Raw genomic sequence first — 18,308 nt, 5'->3', positions numbered from 1 at the left:
TATTGAAAACAATCAAGTAATAAAAACTCTTTTAAATCCACAAATATAATATCAGCTTAAAAACTCTTTTCAAGTTTCAAACTCTACTAGCCATAACCATATGCATTATATAGGCTATATGAGTTTCCCGCCCAAATTTTTTTAATCTAAAATAATAATTTAAGGTAGAGTTTGGTATTTCATCTTTTTTTTTAAGAGATTTCAAAAGAACCAACTTGAGATTTCTTGATATTACTGATTAAGAAGTATGGTTAAACAATTTACGAATATACCGTTACCTGAAGGATGGGATCAAATTAAAGATGAGTTAGAGAAATATAATGAAATGATGAGGGAGGCCGAGAATTCTTCTTCTAAAGGTAGGAAGAAAAACGAATATTTGTGGCCAATTTACAGAATTAACCATTTGAGGAGTAGATTTATATACACAAAATATTACTTGGATAAAGAGATTTCCAGAGACTTATATGAGTACTGCTTGGACCACGGATATGGTGACAAAGACTTGATTGCAAAATGGAAGAAACAGGGTTACGAGTATCTTTGCTGTGTAAATTGTATTTCCACCTCAAATACCAATTATGGAACAACTTGTATTTGTAGAGTTCCTAGAGACCAGCTAGAGGAGGATATTGAGTGTGTCAATTGTGGTTGTAATGGTTGTTCTACTTAAGCTAAGACTGAGCCAAGCTTATTATAAACTTAACCCAAATTTGGGAATAAGTTTTGATGTAATTGGTTAATTAAAGACTGAGCTTTGAAGCTTTTGTATCTTTTTTATTAATTACTATTTGAACTACTCAATGCAAATATTTTCCTTTGAATTATGCCAAATAATCACAATTTTTTAGGTTTGGCTTTGCATCATACTAATTTAATATTTATTATATATCTCTCAATTAATTAAGCAGTTTTATTTATAATAAATCACTTTATTCTTTTCTCTTTCTCTATATCAATGTTATTTTTCCAGATCTCAATTTTATCAAGTTATATACTTTTTCACTTTTTTTTATCTTTAAGAGAAAAAAAAAAGTAACCGGTACTATATATTTCAATCACGGGTAACTAGGATCTAAAAATAACTGAAAAAATATAAAAATCTACAACTTTTTCCCCACCCTTAAAATAAGTCTCCCAAAAATAACGTATGTAAATACTTCACATACATCCAACAAATAACTCTTCTGAAATTTTTTAATTTACATTATATACATTATTTCCATTCTAATCAGAATTTTCTCCCACAATTACTGGTATATTCTTATATATAAGGCGCCAACAAATTCCCGCCACCCCTCTATGATAGATTTACATAAAAGTAAATGGAAGGAAAAGTAAAACAGAAACCAAAACTAGGAAAGATTTCAGGTAATAATTAAAGTTTGAATTGATTATATAGTTAAGGAAGCGTGTTTGAAGCAGATTATATGGAGAGAGTGACTCAAAAAGAAATTTAAATAGAGCAAGGATTAAAAGTGGAGGTTTAAAAGGAATAAAAGGCTTTCGAAAATCAAAGCAAAGAGAAAACTTGAAGAAATAGTGTCTGAAATCATTTTAAGAACTAAAAAAAGAAAAAGAACTACTGAATATAGAAAGAGTTAATTGTGTGTAAATATGCCACCAATATGGACAAAGTCTGATTTTCTTGAATTAGCTATTGGTGAAAATTGGGGAGTACCGTCAGATATATTAGGATGCAGTGGAGGATCATGGTATAGTATTAGTAATAGTGCAAAATTTTATCTCAGAGTTCTTGAAAAATTACAGAATGAGTATTTTTCAATGCGTAATAACTCTGGAATATCAGATTTGGAGAATTTAAGATTATGTTTAAATAGGATTAGAAACTCTGTCAGTTATATATCAGAGGAATTTCCGTGGTCAAGGCTTAAGTATATTTATGAAAAAGCAGTTCTAAGGAAATCCAGTCTGGATTTTAAAGAATTACATAGGTTTATTGTGGATACACTTTCAAAAGTTAAGAATCTTGAAAATGATCATTCTATAGTACTTCCAGGAATTGTTTGTTTGGATGATTTAAAGAAACCCATATTTTTACTTTATGTTGTATCTAGAAATGATTGTCAGCATTCTACAGGATTTGAAAATTTTAAAACAGGGACTAGTTTTGGTCAGAATATTGTAAGATACTCATTTTCTGTCATAAATGTCTCAGGATTTGGTACCGAATATCATTTATTTGGAAGTTCTTTAATGAGTAATAATCCAACATCTCTTATGAGAGATTCTGTATTTTTGATTACAGATATTCATACTGAAAGATTACTTCATTCTGCATTTTGGATTAGCTTATATAGATTATCTTTTGTTCCTTCAAAGAACAATATACACTATCTTTATACTGTTTTACTCCCTTTTTTGAATGAAAAGAATCTTTATGATAATTGGGTGAGAGAAGATCACAAATTTTCTAAAAACCTAGGAATAGGTAATATTTGGATACCAAATCCAAAAAGAAAAGATTTTGGATCTAGTAGTAGATTAGTACAGTCAGCTCTTCAGCTTCTTTTTCAAACTTATTCCATTTCAATTTTCAAAGGAATTAAACCAGAACAAAAAGCCAATCAGTTCCAGTTGTTCTTAAATTGGTCTGTTCTTAAACTTATGGAAGAAGATTTTAATCATTGCATTCAGAATTCAGATTCACTTTCTTTTGTTAATGCTTCCACTATTATCTCTGCATTTATAAAGGTTTTTGCTTGTGAGATTTCAAACTATTCTTTTGGTCTTTCTATTTCAGACATTAAACCAATTCATATTCAAAAAGAAAATGAACAAGAAAAAACTACAGTTTTAGATTTTTCTTTATTAGAAAGAAGAGAATCTTTGGTTTTATCTTCAAATAATGCCTCTATCCCTTTCCGTGAATGGTATGAACATTTAAGCCATTTTAAAACAAACTTTGAAAAGATGTTCCCTTCTAGTTTGTTTGGGTTTGGAATTGGTTCATGTACTTTATCTCCAAATATTGCATCTTATCCAATCACTAGAATTGGCTTACATTCTACTTTTGGAAATTTTGGACAGTTTAGACTTGATGGGCCTAATATAATGATGTTGGCAGGAGAATCTACTGAACCTAGTGTTGATATACCTATAGAATTGGATTCTATAGATAGAAGAATCACCTGTATTGAGGATGTTATTAATGTATTAGAAACCTGTATATCAGCATGTGTACTACTTACAACCCAATCGGAGACTACTAAAAATAGTCATTTACTCAAATTCAAATTAATTCAGCATGTATTTCAAGATCTTATTCCGATACCTCTCCCTTGGACACATCCTCAAAAGAAAGAGAGATGTTTCTGGAGTTTTGAACAGTCTAAACTTTTAAGATCTCAACAGGTTAGACTTTTGGAATTACTTTGTTCATCAATGAGACATTTTTTAGCCAGCTCATTTTCTATTGGATTTAATCATAAAATCCCTCAATTTGATAGACTTATAATAGCTGGTGCAATTTCATGTATTGCTGATAATATTGCAAGATGTTTTTCTTCTGATTATAGATCTCCATTATCAGTACATCTTACTGGTAGGCACCAAGGTCCAAAGAATTGGTTTTATGTGGATCTTCTTAATTTTCAAGAGATCACAGATTTTGGTATATATACAGATCCAAGTACCGTAACAATAAGATCTATGGTACTTGATTATTTTTATTCTACACATTATTATAATTCAGATGAAGCTTTAAAATTGATTCCAATATTTTCATTTGAAGATAAGCCTGGAAATTTGGATGAAGGGACTATAGAACTTTTAATGCAAATTTCTACAGAATTTGGATTTCCTCATCATTTATCTTTAACAAAAGAAGATCAAAGAAAAATGAAGACTTTTTCAATTCCATTGTTTTTTACAGGGGAGAGTAAAGAAATGATGGATATTGTTCCAGAATTTTACAGTCTTCGAGATATCTTCTTTTACTTAAAGTTTGTGATTACGTTAAGTCCTGAGAATTATCCAGAAATTTCGAGTTGGAATCCAGCAAATTCTTTTCTTAATTGGAGTTACAATTCTAACAAAGATTGTTATCATGTTAGAGGTTTTGAGAAGAGTTTGGAATGCATTTATATTCCTACAAAAGCTTTAGATACAAAACAACATAAAGGACTTTGGTCCTCTTTTACTGGTTGGCTCACAAATTCTGGAGATAAGAATTATTTCAAGAATTTCTCCAAATTAGCTGACCCCAGTACAATAATTAATACCTTTGATTCTCTTAGAAATACTCCAAGTGAATCTCTTACTGCATTAAATTACGGTTCTTTATCTTCAAATTCTTGCTCATTTTCAAATCAAAATCAAGTGTTAGTCTCAGGATCAAATTCAGGTATAGGCTCAGGATCAGGATCAGGGTCAGGACCGGTATCGGGATCAGGATCAGGAGGTTCTGAAAATTCAAGTTCTTCTGCCCATGGTTCATCCGGATCTTCAGTTTCAATAAGTGACGAGAGTGACATACTTTATCTAAAGAACCTTCCAGGACTTAGTGATCAGTTACTACCAAGTGAGATAGAGCGGATTTTTCAGTATTTAACTACACCTTATCTTAGGATACCCCTTCTTCTTCAGTTCTTTTCAGATGAAAACAGGATCAATTCACTTTCGTCGATATCAGTTCAGCATATTATTTGGATATCAATTTTAGAGCCTTGGCAGTGGTCTCCTCCTTCAAATGATTCTAAAAGAGGAGATTCTCAGACTAATTCTTCTCTTTTAGTACCGGTAGAAGATGTTAAAGAAATTTCAACATCTTCAGGTCTTTTATTTAACGAACTTTTGAGATCTCCTTCAACTATTTTTAAAGCTTTAGAGGAGTTAATGTTGATGGCTTTAGACAAAGATACAGGATCATTTTCTGGAGCAAACTCAAAGATTATTTTATTTGTACTTAGGATTTCAATAGTGATCTCAAATTATACCAAGTACTTAATTAGATATCACGACAATTGGAAAAATATGGGATTAGGAAAAATCTTACTATTAAATGGTGATCAAGATTCTATGTTTTCTCATCATGAAAAGAACTTTGAGATAGATTCTATGGTTGGGTCTTTAATTAATGGAGTATTTAGAGAATTTGAGGTTCTTTTTAAGGATGAAAAGCTTATTAACTTACTAAAGCTTTCGTATACAAGGTTGAGATATTTGATTGAGAATCTTTACTTAAAGATGATTATTGACTGGATGAGAAAAGCTTTAAAAGAGCTGAATATTTCTGCTTTATGTGTTTTATATGCTCACATTGCAAGTATCTATGGCCAAGTTTTTACAGTCCATGATTTGGATATTCATTCAGTAACACTTTTACTTTCTTCTTTAGTCTTTCTTACAACTCATTACTCTGTAGAGGAAGGTACCAAAACTGGTAAGAAGTTTTCTTCTTCCTCCAATTCTTCTTCCTCAACTTCTTCTTCTTCTTCTTCTTCTTCCTCCTCCTCCTCTGCTTCATCTTTTTCTTCATCTTCCTCATTATCTTCATCAATTCATCAGTCTGAGAAGAAATTTTCAAGCCTATTTATAGGTAGTCCTTGGGGTTATACATTGAATAATGTATTAGGGGTACCAGATCTGGATATATTTTCAATCCAAGCTAGATCAAGAAGTATTATAGTAAAATGGCTCTCAAATCATGTAAAAGAGGCCAATTTAGTGTTGGATACTGTAGTAAATGCAGTGGCCATGAAAGGAATTGGCGAGATAGATTACAATTTGGATCTTGATAAGTATTTTGAGAATTGTAATGGAAAAGGACTAGGCCCATCTATAAGAGAATGGATTCAACTTCCAAGTATAAGTGGTAGTGGTAGATTTGTTCCATTAAGTGAGATTCCTTCAGACTTATATGATTGGTTGAGTTGTGATGATATTGACTCTGTTAAGAATAAGATCAATTCAAGACTTGGATCTAAAAATTCAAATTCTAACAGATCATCTTATAGATCTCTTAGCTGGTGGCGTCTAAAAAAGAAATTTTCAAGAGCTTTACAAACAAAGAATCAGAGAAAGGGAGAAATCCGCTCAGATGATACACAGAAAGAAACTTCTAATTCCATTATGGACGGATTGGGAGGATTAGGAGGTATTTCTTCTCAAAATAGATACTTGAGTACAAGATTGGAATACAATGAGTGGTTTAAAACAGTTCTTTCAATTAATACAGAGACGGAAATTAATGTCCAGTTCTCGCTATTTTCTCTTAAAAATAATAACTTAAGGGTTCTTGGAAATTGGATCCATGAATTTGAGGATTTTAAAGATGTGATTAGGGAATCTGATGATTTCCAAGAGGAAGAAAGTTTCTCTATGGCTGGATTAGGAAACCAGTTTCAATCAGCAGATATAGCAAATACTCAAAATCTTTATTGGTGTAAACTAATAGGTAGTAGGATGGATTTGTACAAGTGGGAAGCCTTTCATAAGACAAATCAGGTTACCTTTAAGACAAGGTATAGTAGGAACAGCCTTCCAAAGGGTACCGAATGGATTATTGACATTTTTGAACCTTGGAGAGCCATTTTTCTGGAAGGAGTATCTACAATTTATATTGATGATGGAAATTCTGATTCAAATAATTCCAATGGGATCTTTGGATCTTTTAGTTCTAAGGATCAGGTTGGTGTTAGTGTGAAGAATAATATTTACAAGCCTCCAGATCTTTCAAATGTTGTGAGAATGCAATTTTTGTATCCTTTGTATGAGCCTGGAGAGGGTCCAGAATCTCCAAACCAAAAAATAGGCAGATCGGTAGTTTCCAGCTCTGAATTTGAGAGCGAGGAGAACATTCCTTCCCAGAGTCCCGAGATTGTGACTCACTCTCTTAAAGAAATAGTTATTCAGAGATTCCCTCCCGTGATTTTGGTCTTCGATATCGTTGAACAGGGTAGGCTCTACTATAAGCAGCTTTGCCACACCTCAAACATATCCTATAGTCTTGGATCCTTGAGTAATAGTAAGTTTATTACTCCACTTCTCTCAACCAGGGACTTTTATTGTGACAGGGGTGGCACTATCTCTGTAGGTTCTACAGTAGCAGGGCTCTCAGGGGGAACAGGAGCAGTGGGAGTAGGAATGGGAGCAGGAACAGCAGGATTAGGAGGAACAGGAGCCGGGGGAACAGGAGTCTTCTCTAAACTAGACTCAAACATGGATGGAAAGTTTGCACTGGCTTCTGGAATGCCTTTAAGCAGAGGGAGAAAGCCAAGTAGATCTTTGGTGATCATGAGAGATTACCACAAAGAGCCAGTTGGTACTGAAATGTATGTACCTCCAAGGTTTCTATTGGGGTTGATTCCGCAAGTATTCCTTGAAACTCACGAATTTTGGCAAAGCCAAAATACGGGAAATATTAGAGGGTACCCAAGAAAATCCTTAAGATCTTCTAAGGCTGAAAGAAAAGGTACTACTTCAAAGGAAGGATTGAGTGCCCAAAAAGATCTAAAAACAAGACAGGAACTAGACAAAGATAAGTTTGAAATTCAGTCTAAATATCAAGATCAGAACTTTAGGGATGAATACAAGATGCACGAGGAGGATCTTTATTTACTGGACATTTTTATCTTTTCTTGCTCAAATCCAGCTCAAAGATATGGATTAATAGGAGATGGAATTTCTTTAATACAGAGAAGATATATTAAAAATCCAAATAATGTACAGACCTTAATCAATCTTCAAACTCTATATGGGGCTTCAGGAGAGCTGCATTCTTTGTTCAATACTTTACAGAGATTAGATGATGTATCCCACACTCTTTTGTGGTCTAATGATAATCCCATAGATACTAAAGGAGTTATCCCTAGAGAGAATCTTTCTTTTGAATTAAAATTAGACCATATTGAGTTTCCAAGACTACATTTGAGCTTTGTGAGAAGAGAAAGGGATAGATCCAACACGCTTTTAACTATGCCAACCAATGTGAGCTCTGGATTCTGCTCAGGACAAGTAAGATATGTATGTGAACAGCACAGTGGACTTTATTTAAGTTGGAGAAATATATTTGACTATCCTCTAACATGTGAGTTGCTTAGAGGACTTCCTCACTCAATTCTTTTAGAAAATGATGATGGAGACTTCTTCATTTTGGCTCCTGCTACTGCAAAACCTGTATTAATTCCTCCTATTGGGAAAACAGCAGGAGCAGGAAAGGATAATAACTATAGTTCATCAACCCAGACTAAAGAACAAAATGTAATTGAACGCTTATCATCATCAGTGGGTAACACTGAAGGCTTATCTTCTTTAATTACTAGTACAAGCATTTTGAGTGAAAACATTGAAAGTATTACAGCTGCTCCTGGCCAATATATAGTTTCAATGGCTTCTGCTGCATCTCAGACTCTATTTCATACAGCAGTCTCAGCTTTAGCAAACGCTACAAAAAGTGTAATAGATGGAACAATTATTAAAGCCGGAGAGATCATTGGAGGAGGAGTAATGGTTGGAGGAGGAAAGGGAGTAGGAGGAGCAGGAGAAATAAGTGGAGGGATGGACGGAGGAGTTAACCGGGTTTCTTCGTTACTATATAGAGGTACTTACATTTTAGACAGAGGGGACAAAGTTTGGATCTCAAAATTAGGCCCAACTAAGCATCATTTATATCCAGTACATACCTCGAAATCTTTTATATTTATAAACTCAGTAGTTTCTGGCCTTTATTTGATGCTTTGGAGGTTTCTGGAACAACAGTTTGAGTCAGTACTTTCTGTATTGGATATTGCAACAAGTAGTGATATGGAAAGCTCAGTTTCTATGGAAGATGAATGGAATTCAGAAGAGAAGCAACTTTGGCAGGTATTTAATAGCCTTGATCACGCTTGGGATTGCCATCCTGATGCACATGCATGCAGACTTAAGATGTGGCTCTATTGTTTAAGACATCTCTCAAATTCATCATTTTCAAATACTAAAACTAAATACTTATCGTCTTCTTTAAAATCAGATGCATTCTTATGTACTTGGGATCTTTATCCTGATATTGAAGGATATGTGACAAAACTTGGGAATATCTCAGCAAATTGTAGATTATCTTTGGAGGAGGAGCTGGAAGTTTTGCAAGCTTTTCCCCATTTTGTAAAGGATAGTCCCGAATTAAATAACCGTCTTAATTTAGTGATTTCAGCTTTTGAAAAGAGGAAAAAATCTTCAAAGGAGAATTTAAAATCTTTTAAAGGAGAAAAGACAGGAGGTATTACTGAGACTGATCTAGAAATGATTGAATTTCAGCTTTTTAATCCTCAAATTCCTCAGATTGATGACTTTGATAGTTGGATGGATATTTCCTGTATTGGGATCTCAGAATCTGGAGGAGTTTCTAACATTAATAATCCTGTTTCCTCTTTATGGGAGAATCTTTCAAATACTATAGGAGCTTTGAATCTTCCTCCAGTAATTAATAACTCAGGAGGATCATCAGAAAGTGGATATTCTGTGGATTATGGGATGAATGGAACTCGAAAAACTTTTTCAAATGGACAAATAGGATACAAAAACGAGAGGTTGGTCTCAGGAGAAGATGCTACCGAGTTTTTAATCAAATTCTTAGGCAGATCAACCCTTTCAAAGATGATTTCCAGTGCAATTTCTGCAACGGTATCTGGAATTTCGGGCGGGGTGGCAGCTGCAGCAGCTGCAGCTGCTGCAGCAACAGCTACCAATTCTACATCATTGAACCAATTTGGACAAAACTTCCAAATTAGCACTTCTGGTGGCCCCCTTCCCATAGATATTCCTTTTGCCCAAAATAATTCGAGTTCTTTTGTCTCTAATACTGGAGGAGGAAGAGGAAATTCTCCAGTTTACTTGTCAGACTGGATATTCATCTACGAACTGCTTACAGGACAATTCCCCATGGAGGTACTTCCGGGAGAATCAACACATGTGTGGGGAGTACTTTTAGCAAGATCTCTTCCAGCTTGGGACTGGAAATCTCCAAACATCTTGGTTTCAATCTTGAGACTACTTATACTTAACCCAGGCTTAGCTTTAAGCTCAAGAATGCCACGCTTTTCAGAAGAATTGAAAAAGAATAAGCTTCAAATTGGGACCGTATTAAAATCTCAAGAATGTTTCCAAACTTTGATTAGAGATGCATCTTTGATTCTAACTCACGAGTATAAAACTGGAACTCTGGTTACCCATTCTAAATACTATTCAACAAATACTTCAAAAAGTTCTAAGAATTCAATTTCAACTTTCTTCTCTTCCTTGTTTACTCCAAGCGTGGGAAAAATAACACAGGAAAACTCAATTAAAGCCTGGACAATTTCTCCTGAGTCTCGTATATCAAGATGGAGTATTTCTTTGACTAGGGGGAATTATAACTGTGAAGAAAGAAAACTTGGATGCATTGGATCTTCTGGTTGCCATATAAATAAACAAGATCTACTTTGTTACTCAAGATCACCCATATATGCAGCTCAAAACATGGACAAATTTTTAATTCCAGTTCAAAAAGACCCAAATATTTCACAACCAAATATTAATAATAGTAATAAGCAAGAGATGGATCTGATTTATGATCTGCCTGGGATGCTATTCTCACATCCAATAAGCAAAACTACTATTGGGAAATCTTCTTTAGAGAGATATAGAAATGATATAAAAGAATACTCCAGTATGATTTCTAAGAGAAAGGATTTTTATATTTTAGGAATTAACTATCAAAAGCTTTTTTCTGCCTTTTGCCAATATCACGGCATAACAGAAACCGGTACTGGAAATGGAAATCGAAATGAAAGCGTGTTTTCAAGTGGAAATAGTTTTGAAACTAATAGTGAGAGAAAAAGCTCAGGTATTAGGTGGGAGGAGATTAGACAAGGTATTATGGACTTAAGGATGCTTTTGTTACAGCTCTATTTCAAGGACGGGCAATTCATAGACTCAGCTATATCAAGACTTAATGAAATTGCCAATTGTAATACAAAGATTATGAGCCAGGATAAGAATATCAGTAGAAATGAGAAGGATTGGTTTTTGTATTGGTCTAGCTGTTTTGGAAAGCTCTGTGGGAAAGAGCCAATATTGCATTTTGACTTCTTGGTCTCCCAACTAATGAGCTCAAATTCCCAAACTGATATTAAGAAATTAAGTCTATTTGTAAGCGATGAAGATATTGAAGTAATTCATTCACTAACTGCAGCTACTATGATGAGTGTAAATAGAAGATCTCAGGTAAGCAATGCTTTAATTCAGCTTAGAGATATTATTTGCTTCCTCTCTAGTATCCAAGATGAATACAGACTTAGAGAAAGTGGAATTTCTAGCCAAAATGGTTTGGCTTTAAATGTATCTTCTAATACTCAAAAAGGACTCAGATGGTTAGAAAGAAGTCTGGTTTCATTAGAAATGAAACTCAGAAATGTAGCTAGAGTGCTTTCTTCTGAGAGACATTATGTAAGACTAATGGATAAGAAAAGTGGAAAAGAGATAGTTTCTAAGCAAGATCTTGAACAATCCAAAACAGAGAATGTAGTAGCATTATATGATCCCAGATTTTTAGTCTTTGAGTTTGCTTATAGTATTTTATTAAGAAAAGATCAAGTGGAACTAATCCACAAATTATACAACTCTGCAACCAAAGGGAGGAGTATTTGCCATCAAATGATTATGGGAGCTGGGAAAACTACTGTTATATCTCCTTTGTTATCCTTATTATTAGGAGATTCCCAAAGATTGGTAATACAAATTGTTCCCCACGCTTTACTTGAGTTTACTAGAGATGTACTTAGATCTAGATTCTCTTGTATAGTCAAGAAAAGAATTCTTAAGTTCCAATTCAACAGGAATTCCATATGTACTTCTGAATTATATAGGAAGCTTGTTCATGCTAAAGAACAAAAAGCTATTATTTTGTGTCATCCAACTTCCGTTAAGTCCTTATTCCTAAAAACAATCTTTTTATTTAGGATTCTAAGGTACTGGAATAATGATATTGCTTCCTCTTCTGGACTTAAAATGGCTCTTAGGTATATCTCTATTTCTGCTAATATTAACAAGAACAAACTTGTTGGGATTCTTGATAAAGGAGGATCTTCTATTAAACAGATCTTGAAATTTGGGAGCTCTGGAAAAGATAATCAACATTCTTTAAAGGCTTTTAAAAAGAGAGAAATAAGAAATGCCAGATCACAGGAGATCTCATCCAAACTTGTAAGTACTTTAAGTAATGAGGATAAAGAGGAGCTTTATTTACAATACAAGAAAGAATTGGACTTATGTCTTAGAATCTTACATATATTTAAACATGAGTCTGTAGTAATTGTGGATGAAATTGATATGATCTTACATCCTTTAAAATCCGAACTTCATTGGCCTATTGGAGAAAAGATTCCACTAGATCTATCTGGTGATGTTATTTTCCCAGATAATACAGACGGAAATGATCATTTTGGATCAAGACAAATTCTAGATCATGAATATAATGGCAATAGTAATGGTTCTTATGGTACAGATTCTACAGGAATGAGATGGTTAATCCCGTGGTATTTAATTGAATCTTTACTTACAAAACCAAACCAGATTAGCCTATTAAGCAATGACCGAATGCTCAAAAGTGGTTCTGTAGTGGGTATACTAATAAAGATACAATCTAAAATAGAATCTGGGATCTCTAAAAGAAGTGTCCAAAGCAATCCTCACCTTGTATTCTTGGATGAGGAGTATTACGAAAAAGAGATTAGACCTCTCTTGATCCGCTGGATTATCTTTGTAATCAGATTACATAAGTTTTCGGGTCTATCTGACGAGCTTTGTGAACTCTACTTTAACAGTAGAGGATCATTAAGAACAGGAGTATCAGAAGGTAGTAATAATTTTGTTGGTGATGTTAATTTTAATATTAAAAGAGGATCTGGAGAAAATCCAAGAGATCTAAAAATGTCGAGCTTGATCTCGAGACTGGACCAATTAGATGACTTAAGCATGAAGCTTCTCAATCTAAGTAAGGACTGGGTAAATGAATACCTTCCTCATATCTTCCAGCTTGTTCATAGAGTATCATATGGTTTGTTGGATGAATCTACATCTGGAGTATCTAGAAGAGATTGGCTGGGACGAAGATTTCCAGATGTAGGCACTGGCCAGTCTGCATTAGTAGGAAGTGAGCAAACTCCTCCTCTAACCAGACATTTACTTTCCATTCCTTTCATTGGAAAAGACACTCCCTCTATAGCTTCTGAATTTAGCCATCCAGATATAGTAATAGGTCTGACCATTTTGTCATATAGATACAATGGACTTAGGAGGAATGATATCTACCATTTACTAAATTCACAAAAGAGATCTTGTGAGAGTGGATTTGGACAACTAAAAGACAGACCTAGTGTTCTTGAATTTAACAAGTGGGTAAAACTTTCAGGAGGAAGAGTAAGAGGTACAAAAAGAGATCAACTAAAAAGTATTATCTCCTCCTTACATTCTAATCCTCAAAATTCAGCTAAGAAACATCCAACTCCTGATCTAATTAGTAATTTGGAAAGCCCTAGTAGCCAAACTATAAAAGGTAACCAGAAATCTTCTCAAATATCTCTTCAATGTTGTCGGGCGTCACAAATTGATCAGATATGTTTACTCTGGCCATTAGATGTGATTAATTTGGAAGATCAAGAACAATTGGAACAGCTTTATGGACTTCTTAGACTTCAACCTTTAGCTATTAAAGCCTTCTTGGGAAGATTAGTATTCCCAGAGCTGTTGGAATATAGTGAAAAACAGCTTTCAGCTTCAGGCCAAGAAATTGGCGGGGAAATGCTTTTCTCTACTAGGCTTGGATTTTCCGGTACTCCTAGTGAATTACTTCCAGTAGAACTTGGAAAATGTGAATATGAGAAGGGAAGTGATGGAGAAATGATTCATTATCTTACTAATGGGGCAATAGTTTCTTCTATAGAGATTTTAGATGTTGACTGGACTGTTAGAAATTTCTTGTTGGATATATGTACATGCAGAGACAAGGAGGTGCATGCATTAATAGATTCGGGAGCTTTCATTACAGGATTATCAAATGTACAAGTTGCAGAATTTTTACTTAGAAATGGTCTTAAAGATATTGATGCAGTTGTTTTTATTGATGAAAGAGATAAACAGATGATCATGTTAAGAGATGGATTTAGAATTATTGAGATCTCACAATGTGGGGTTTCTTTAGAAAGAAGATTTGCTTTTTATGATCACGTTCATTCTATTGGACAAGATATTAAACATACTCCTCTTGCTAAGGCAATTCTTACAGTAAGTAAGGATATGGTTTTTAGAGACTTTGCACAAGGAGCATACAGAATGAGACAACTTGGGCAAGGACAAACAATTCACATAGTATTACAGGCTCAAGTTGCTGATCTCATTGAGAAAAATGCTTTAATTTGCAGGATGATTTCTGAGAGGAATTTATTCACAAAATCTGATGGATCATGTGGAGATTGTAGAAACTTGATCTCTGATTCATCTGATTTGATTTCTTTAAGAGGCAGTTTTGGAATTCCTAATCCCCTTTTATTTTTAAGATGTCTCTGTGGTTGGCTTCTTATTCAAAGTATAACTAAAGAGTTTGAACAAAGCCAACTTCTTTGTGTTCAGTCTTTAGAAAATATTTGGAGGAAAAAATCTTTTAGAAGAATGGTGAATGAGCATGTTCAGTGGGAGGAGGACTGTAACTCTAATAGAAAAGAAGATAAGTTGGTTGATGTGTTTGTTGAGAAGCTTTCCTTTGAAATTCCAAATACCATTCCATTCAACGTTTCTATTAAGGACCAACTTAGAAGCAAGCTTTTGGAAAATCATGATCTCTTTGTTAAAGACTCTGGATTCTCTGCCTCTGGTGTTAATTCTTATACCGAAGTTGGAGGATCTGAAGGCAGACTAGCAGATGATCTTCTTGGACAGCTTGAGGAAATGAATCTTTACAGAGGTCACCAAATTGAGAGAGTTGGTGGATTTGACCGTGAAATGGAAAAGGAACTTGAAATGGAAATGGAGATCTATCAGGAACGAGAACTAGAACAGGAAAAAGAGCAGGAAAAACAGCAAGAAAAACAACAAGAAACAGAAAATGCAAATCTTAATATAAAGTGGGCCAAACCTAGTTTGGATGTAAGCCGAGATTTCTGGCCATTTGAAGCTCTTCTAGATGGAAACACGATGCTTGTTCTTGGGGTAGGAGCTGGAAATGGAACAGGGTTAAAAGTTGGTACAGAAGCTGGAGACAGAGCTGGAAGCGGATTGGAGACAAAACAAACTTCGAGTAACATCACAGGTAAGAAAAAAATAGAAGATCTTACACCTTTTGCCTTCTTCATGACTTCAAAAGGAGGTGGAATCCATCGTCAGGCTTCTAACTCTTGTCAAAATCTGGAAAAGATCTTTCTCCCTCTTAGTGAATATAATGTAGTGAGCTCCACAACAAACAACATTACAGCTTCCATTGATTTCCCAAACCACCTGAGATTTACATCAAATCTATATAATCCAAACATCGCGAGAAATTACTCGAGCAATTCAAACATCCAGCAAAGGCTCAATAACTTAAACATAATTATAGAGTGGGAGACTCAATCTAAATATGATGATGGGAATTCAATCAAAAATAACCTCCCCAAGGACTATCTTGTTCAACTTAAAGAAGCATTTGCAGTATTTGATGGAGATTCTTCTGGAAAAATCAGTCTGGACGACATTCCTGATCTTATTAAAACTCTTAATTGGGTAGAAAACGTGAATTTGTTTGAGAAGGAGATACTTAAACATCTGCGACTAAAACTGAAATTCAAGCCAAAACCGAAAATAACAAGCCAAAATAACATTAATCTCTGCAAAGGAAAAGAGTTTTCTCTTTCTTTAAATGAAAAAGATAAGATGATCAAAACTGTAAATAACTTACTCAGTGTTGAAAGTGAATTTGATATTACTGGTAATAAAACTGTAGGTGAAATAGAATCTGGAGGAATATTGCCACAGGAAGACATACTAAACTTTATTAATGACCACCCTTGGGAGAACTCAAGTAATAACATGGAAAATGGTAAACTTATGGAGATGGATTCCAGTGAATTAATCTTGGAGAGTAGTTACCTTCAAGAAGAAGAAAAGAAGATGAATATAGACTTTGAAGAATTATATGATGTTTTAAATTCTGTATTAAATACCAACTCAAACAAATGTTATATTGGAGTAACCTTAGAAGAAGCTCAATCTATTAGATGGCTTATGCATAGAATATGCTCAGATTGTGACAGTGGAGAAACTCTGAGAAAGAGATTAAACCCAAATATGAACAAATTATTTAGTATTAAAATTTACCATCTCTCTAATACTCTTCTTTTGTTGGATGAGATGAATAATAAAATGATATCCCAATTGTACAATAATAATAATAATAATATCAAGAAACCAATAGATTTCCTAGAAAGAGGAAACCAGGGAATAATACCAAATACTGTAGATAATAATGAACAGGAAAATAATATTGAAAAGATTAACTTGTTGGAGCTACAAGCTCAGTCAATCTACAAATTTGTAAACTCTGAGAGTATTTTCACAAGACAAGAAATGAGTACTGTTGTTAGAACTCTTCAAAATAGCCATTGCAAGCTCAGGAAAGACTTTTATGTGAATATTAGAAAATGTAGAAGGCGTAAAAGAGAAAATGAAACCAATTTCTTGGAGAATAATAATCTTTTATCTGTAATATTCACAACCCCAAATGAATCAGCAATCCTACAATGTAGAGGATTAGCAAGTAGGTTATCTTCCCGACTGGATAAATACAATATGACCATAATAGACTTCTTTAAAGCATTAGATAAGAACCAAACTGGAACCATCTCATCTGTATACTTGTATGCATCTTTGGAGTCACTAAAAATAGCTCCTAATCCTCTGGATTATTCAAGGATTATTCACTTTATTTTTGGAAATAATCAACCAGACTTTGGAGGAGACTTAAATTCTTTTTATCATATCCCAATTTCTCAAGAAAACTTTATAAAAGCTTTTTCTACTAATAGAAGCTGTAATAGTTCTTTTAATTGCAAATCAGAAGAAGAAAGCTCAGTACCAATAAGTAATAATATTGGAATGTCAGTTATACCAAAAATAGATGAATCTATTATTGCTCAAGCTGAAATAAAACTTAGGAATAACATAAACATTTATAGAGATTCTTTTAATGATGAGCTCAGATTTGGAATAGGAGGTTTTCAATATTTTGATTCCGTATTTCTTTCAAGACTGAAATGTAAGTTGAATCTTCATAGTAATTTCCAAAAAGTCTTTGAAATTCCTGGAGTGATAACCATTTGGAACCCAGATCAACTGGAAGGAAAATACAGAGGTGTAATGAAAAAGAATAAAGAAAGAATCTGCCTTGGACAATATGGAAGTGGAAACTATGGTAGTATTAATGGAAACTTTCAGTCTCAAATACTTGAAATAACTGATAATAACTCTTCAAGTATGTCAGAAAGCTCAGAGCTGAAAAAGTTTATTAATATTGTTTTTCCGAATCCAAAGAAATTTAAACCAATTTTCAGAGGATCTCTTTTAATACCAAATACAAATATGGAAACTGGAATCTTCACAATATGGAAACCTATTCCTCCATCAAGCCAATTTGTATCATTGGGAGTTATTGTAACAAAAGGAGACGAAATTCCTTCTTTAAATACAATCAGATGTATTCCGGTCCATTGGTGTAGAATAGTCAATTATAGAGATTTACCTTGTATTGGATCCCTTTACCAGAAACAAACATCAGGACAAATTATTAATGAAAATAAAATATCTAAAGCTGTAATCCACCCAGTATCATTTTGTCTTACATCAAATTTGCAATTGCTTGGAGCTGTAGTTAATATTAAAAGTCATGGCCACTCTGAAAATACAAACGTCTCTGGATCTTTTATAAACAAAGACCAATTTCTCCAAATATATAATAAGCTTTACATCCCTGCAGATGAAAAGATTGCAAGTATTCTCAATTATCGTGAAGTGTTGGATAGAAATACCTTGTTTTCAAGACTATTCTGGCTTGATATAGCTTACTCTGAAATTTCATTCCACTATATCGATAATAATTATAATGATAACAGTATTAACTTTAAAAATAATGAAACAATGGGTCCTCAACAACCCAAATCCATCCCTCAAATCATTCACTGCTCGTATTTGATCCCCCAAGTTTCGAATAAAAAGAATCAAATACCTAGCCAAAACCCAATTTCACTTTTTGGGATTTAATTATATTCTTTCAGGCAAAATCCGAATAGAAGGATCTCTACTAT

At 33.8% G+C, this 18,308-nt stretch overlaps 2 protein-coding genes across 2 annotated transcripts; both read left to right on the top strand.

The window, feature by feature from the left end:
- Positions 1-247: 247 nt before the first annotated feature.
- On the top strand, positions 248-673 carry cubi_02776 (G10 domain-containing protein; the record flags this gene model as incomplete). Its single annotated transcript, XM_029019787.1, has 1 exon — positions 248-673. The coding sequence occupies one exon, from the start codon at positions 248-250 to the stop codon at positions 671-673; it is 426 nt and encodes a 141-aa protein (XP_028875194.1).
- Positions 674-1,617: 944 nt separating this feature from the next.
- Positions 1,618-18,264, top strand: cubi_02775 (uncharacterized protein; the record flags this gene model as incomplete). Its single annotated transcript, XM_029019786.1, has 2 exons — positions 1,618-15,283; positions 15,341-18,264. 2 exons carry the CDS (start codon positions 1,618-1,620, stop codon positions 18,262-18,264), a joined length of 16,590 nt encoding a protein of 5,529 aa, XP_028875193.1.
- Positions 18,265-18,308: the final 44 nt, after the last annotated feature.

This window comes from Cryptosporidium ubiquitum (assembly GCF_001865345.1).
Source record: "Cryptosporidium ubiquitum isolate 39726 chromosome Unknown contig_1, whole genome shotgun sequence".
NCBI lineage: Eukaryota > Apicomplexa > Conoidasida > Eucoccidiorida > Cryptosporidiidae > Cryptosporidium > Cryptosporidium ubiquitum.
Note: the sequence above shows the minus strand (reverse complement) of the source record. Positions and strands in the feature narration are given on the sequence as shown.